General features: G+C 54.7%; 2 protein-coding genes across 2 annotated transcripts in view; both read left to right on the top strand.

The window, feature by feature from the left end:
* Window positions 1-1,857, top strand: part of LOC109531359 (homeobox protein Hox-C10a-like) — a 52,207-nt gene that overhangs the window by 15,633 nt on the left and 34,717 nt on the right. The window lies entirely within an intron of this gene.
* hoxc8a (homeobox C8a) overlaps window positions 531-1,857 on the top strand; it is a 3,253-nt gene continuing 1,926 nt past the window's right edge. Inside the window, exon 1 of the mRNA XM_019895632.1 lies at window positions 531-1,400. Coding sequence (XP_019751191.1) covers window positions 965-1,400 — 436 coding nt within the window. The 5' untranslated portion in view covers window positions 531-964. The remainder of the gene's footprint in view (window positions 1,401-1,857) is intronic.

Raw genomic sequence — 1,857 nt, forward strand, 5'->3', positions numbered from 1 at the left:
TATATATATATATATCAAGGGTTGTTGGTTGTGTTCGCACACTTAGTGGAGATTGTGGCTGTTGGTGGTGGCGTTCTGGGTCGTGTTGTGTTAGTTTGTGTGTCCTTGGTTTATATTTGCTTCTGAATCGTGTTGCTATGTGGCGCGATGCACTTTCGGTGCATCATTTCCTCGCAGTGCCTGGGTTTTGTTGATGTCTTTTGTGTTCATAATGCTTTTGAACAGTGTCGTTATGATTGTTCTCGTTGTTCACTGCAGCAGCCTATCACCGCAGGTCAAGTATATAACGCTAAGATGGCGTTTCATCAGCCACTGGCCAGGATGAGGGGATGCACCTCCAAGCCTTTATTTAGGGGCCCTAGCTAAAAGCCACTAAATTTCGGATTGTTTTAAAATGTCCTCCGCTGATGAGGAGATCACACATTGCTGATTGCAGGCAGCTCCTCTCGAGGTGTGCATATCGGGCCCCATGTCTGACCGCTATGGAAAAGATGAAGGGGAAGGGGATGGGAGGGGGAGGACGAGGGGAGGGGGCGCCTGCGGTGGGGGCGGTAAGCTAAAAAAAGGAAAAAGGAAAAAAAGAGCGTCTGTGACTGTGCTGGTGAAGCACGCCAAGCTTTAAGTTTAGACAAGACGCGCACATGCCATGAGCCGGTCTTGAGCCTGCAAAAAGCCGGGGCGGAAAAACAAGAACACGCGGCGGCGGCATCAGCGGCAGCAGCGGGAGCAGCGGCAGCCCACGCAGGGAACGATTCGATGAGAGCGGAAGGTCGGCGCTAGTGATTGTCCAAAGGGGCATCGTTCCTCCCGTTCCGGTTTTGTCTGCCTTCGTGTGTGCGAGTCGGGAGCCCAAACAAAAGGCTGCCGTCAACCTGGCCGAGATCTTCCGCGGCCGCGAGAGAAAGCCCGAAGCGAATTAAGGAGCGAGCGAGAGCGAGGCGCACCGCTGGATGCCCAAACCAACATGAGCTCCTATTTTGTCAACCCTCTTTTCTCCAAGTACAAGGGCGGCGAGTCCCTGGAGCCGACTTACTACGACTGCCGGTTCCCACAGAGCGTCGCCCGCAGCCACACGCTGGTCTACGGAGCCGGGGCGGCGGCGCCCGGCTTCCAGCACCCGTCCCACCATGTGCAGGACTTTTTCCACCACGGCACCGCGGGCATCTCCAACCCGGGCTACCAGCAGAACCCGTGCGCCCTGGCGTGCCACGGCGACGCCGGCAAGTTCTACGGATACGAAGCCCTGCCGAGGCAAACGCTGTACGGCAGCCAGCAAGAGGCGAGCTTGGCGCAGTACCCGGACTGTAAATCGTCGGCGGGCTCCAACCACGGAGACGGACAGGGCCACTTGAACCAAAACTCCTCTCCCAGCCTCATGTTCCCCTGGATGCGACCCCACGGTTAGAATTTGCATTGTTCGCTCTATGGTTATATGCATGCTGTGAATTATCATTTGCCAGAGGCGTGTGTGTACTGCATGTGCGAGCAAATCATAGCGGGAACATGTAGAGGCGGCACCGCAGTGCAGCACATGTCCGTGCAGCTCACGTTCACTGATAGTAGCATGACAGCCGATTATTTGTTCCCATCCGATATTTCACAACGCGGTGCAGTCAGACTTGAAATTGACAGTGGCTCGGAAATGGATCCACGTTTGGGGAGAGGTCAGCTGACATGTCGCTGCTTGTTTTGTTCAAAATGGTACTCGTGGGGCCTACCTGTACTTGACAAGAATGACGACACACACTCGTCTGTGTCGTGCAAGCGATCAGAAAAGCCAGTCGTAGACACTTAAACAGGGCCGTTGTTAGATACGTGTGTGTGTGTGTGTGTGTGTGTGTGTGTGTGTGTGTGTGT

The sequence above is a fragment of the Hippocampus comes genome, unplaced genomic scaffold, assembly GCF_001891065.2.
Source record: "Hippocampus comes isolate QL1 unplaced genomic scaffold, H_comes_QL1_v1.1 scaffold113, whole genome shotgun sequence".
Taxonomy (NCBI): domain Eukaryota; kingdom Metazoa; phylum Chordata; class Actinopteri; order Syngnathiformes; family Syngnathidae; genus Hippocampus; species Hippocampus comes.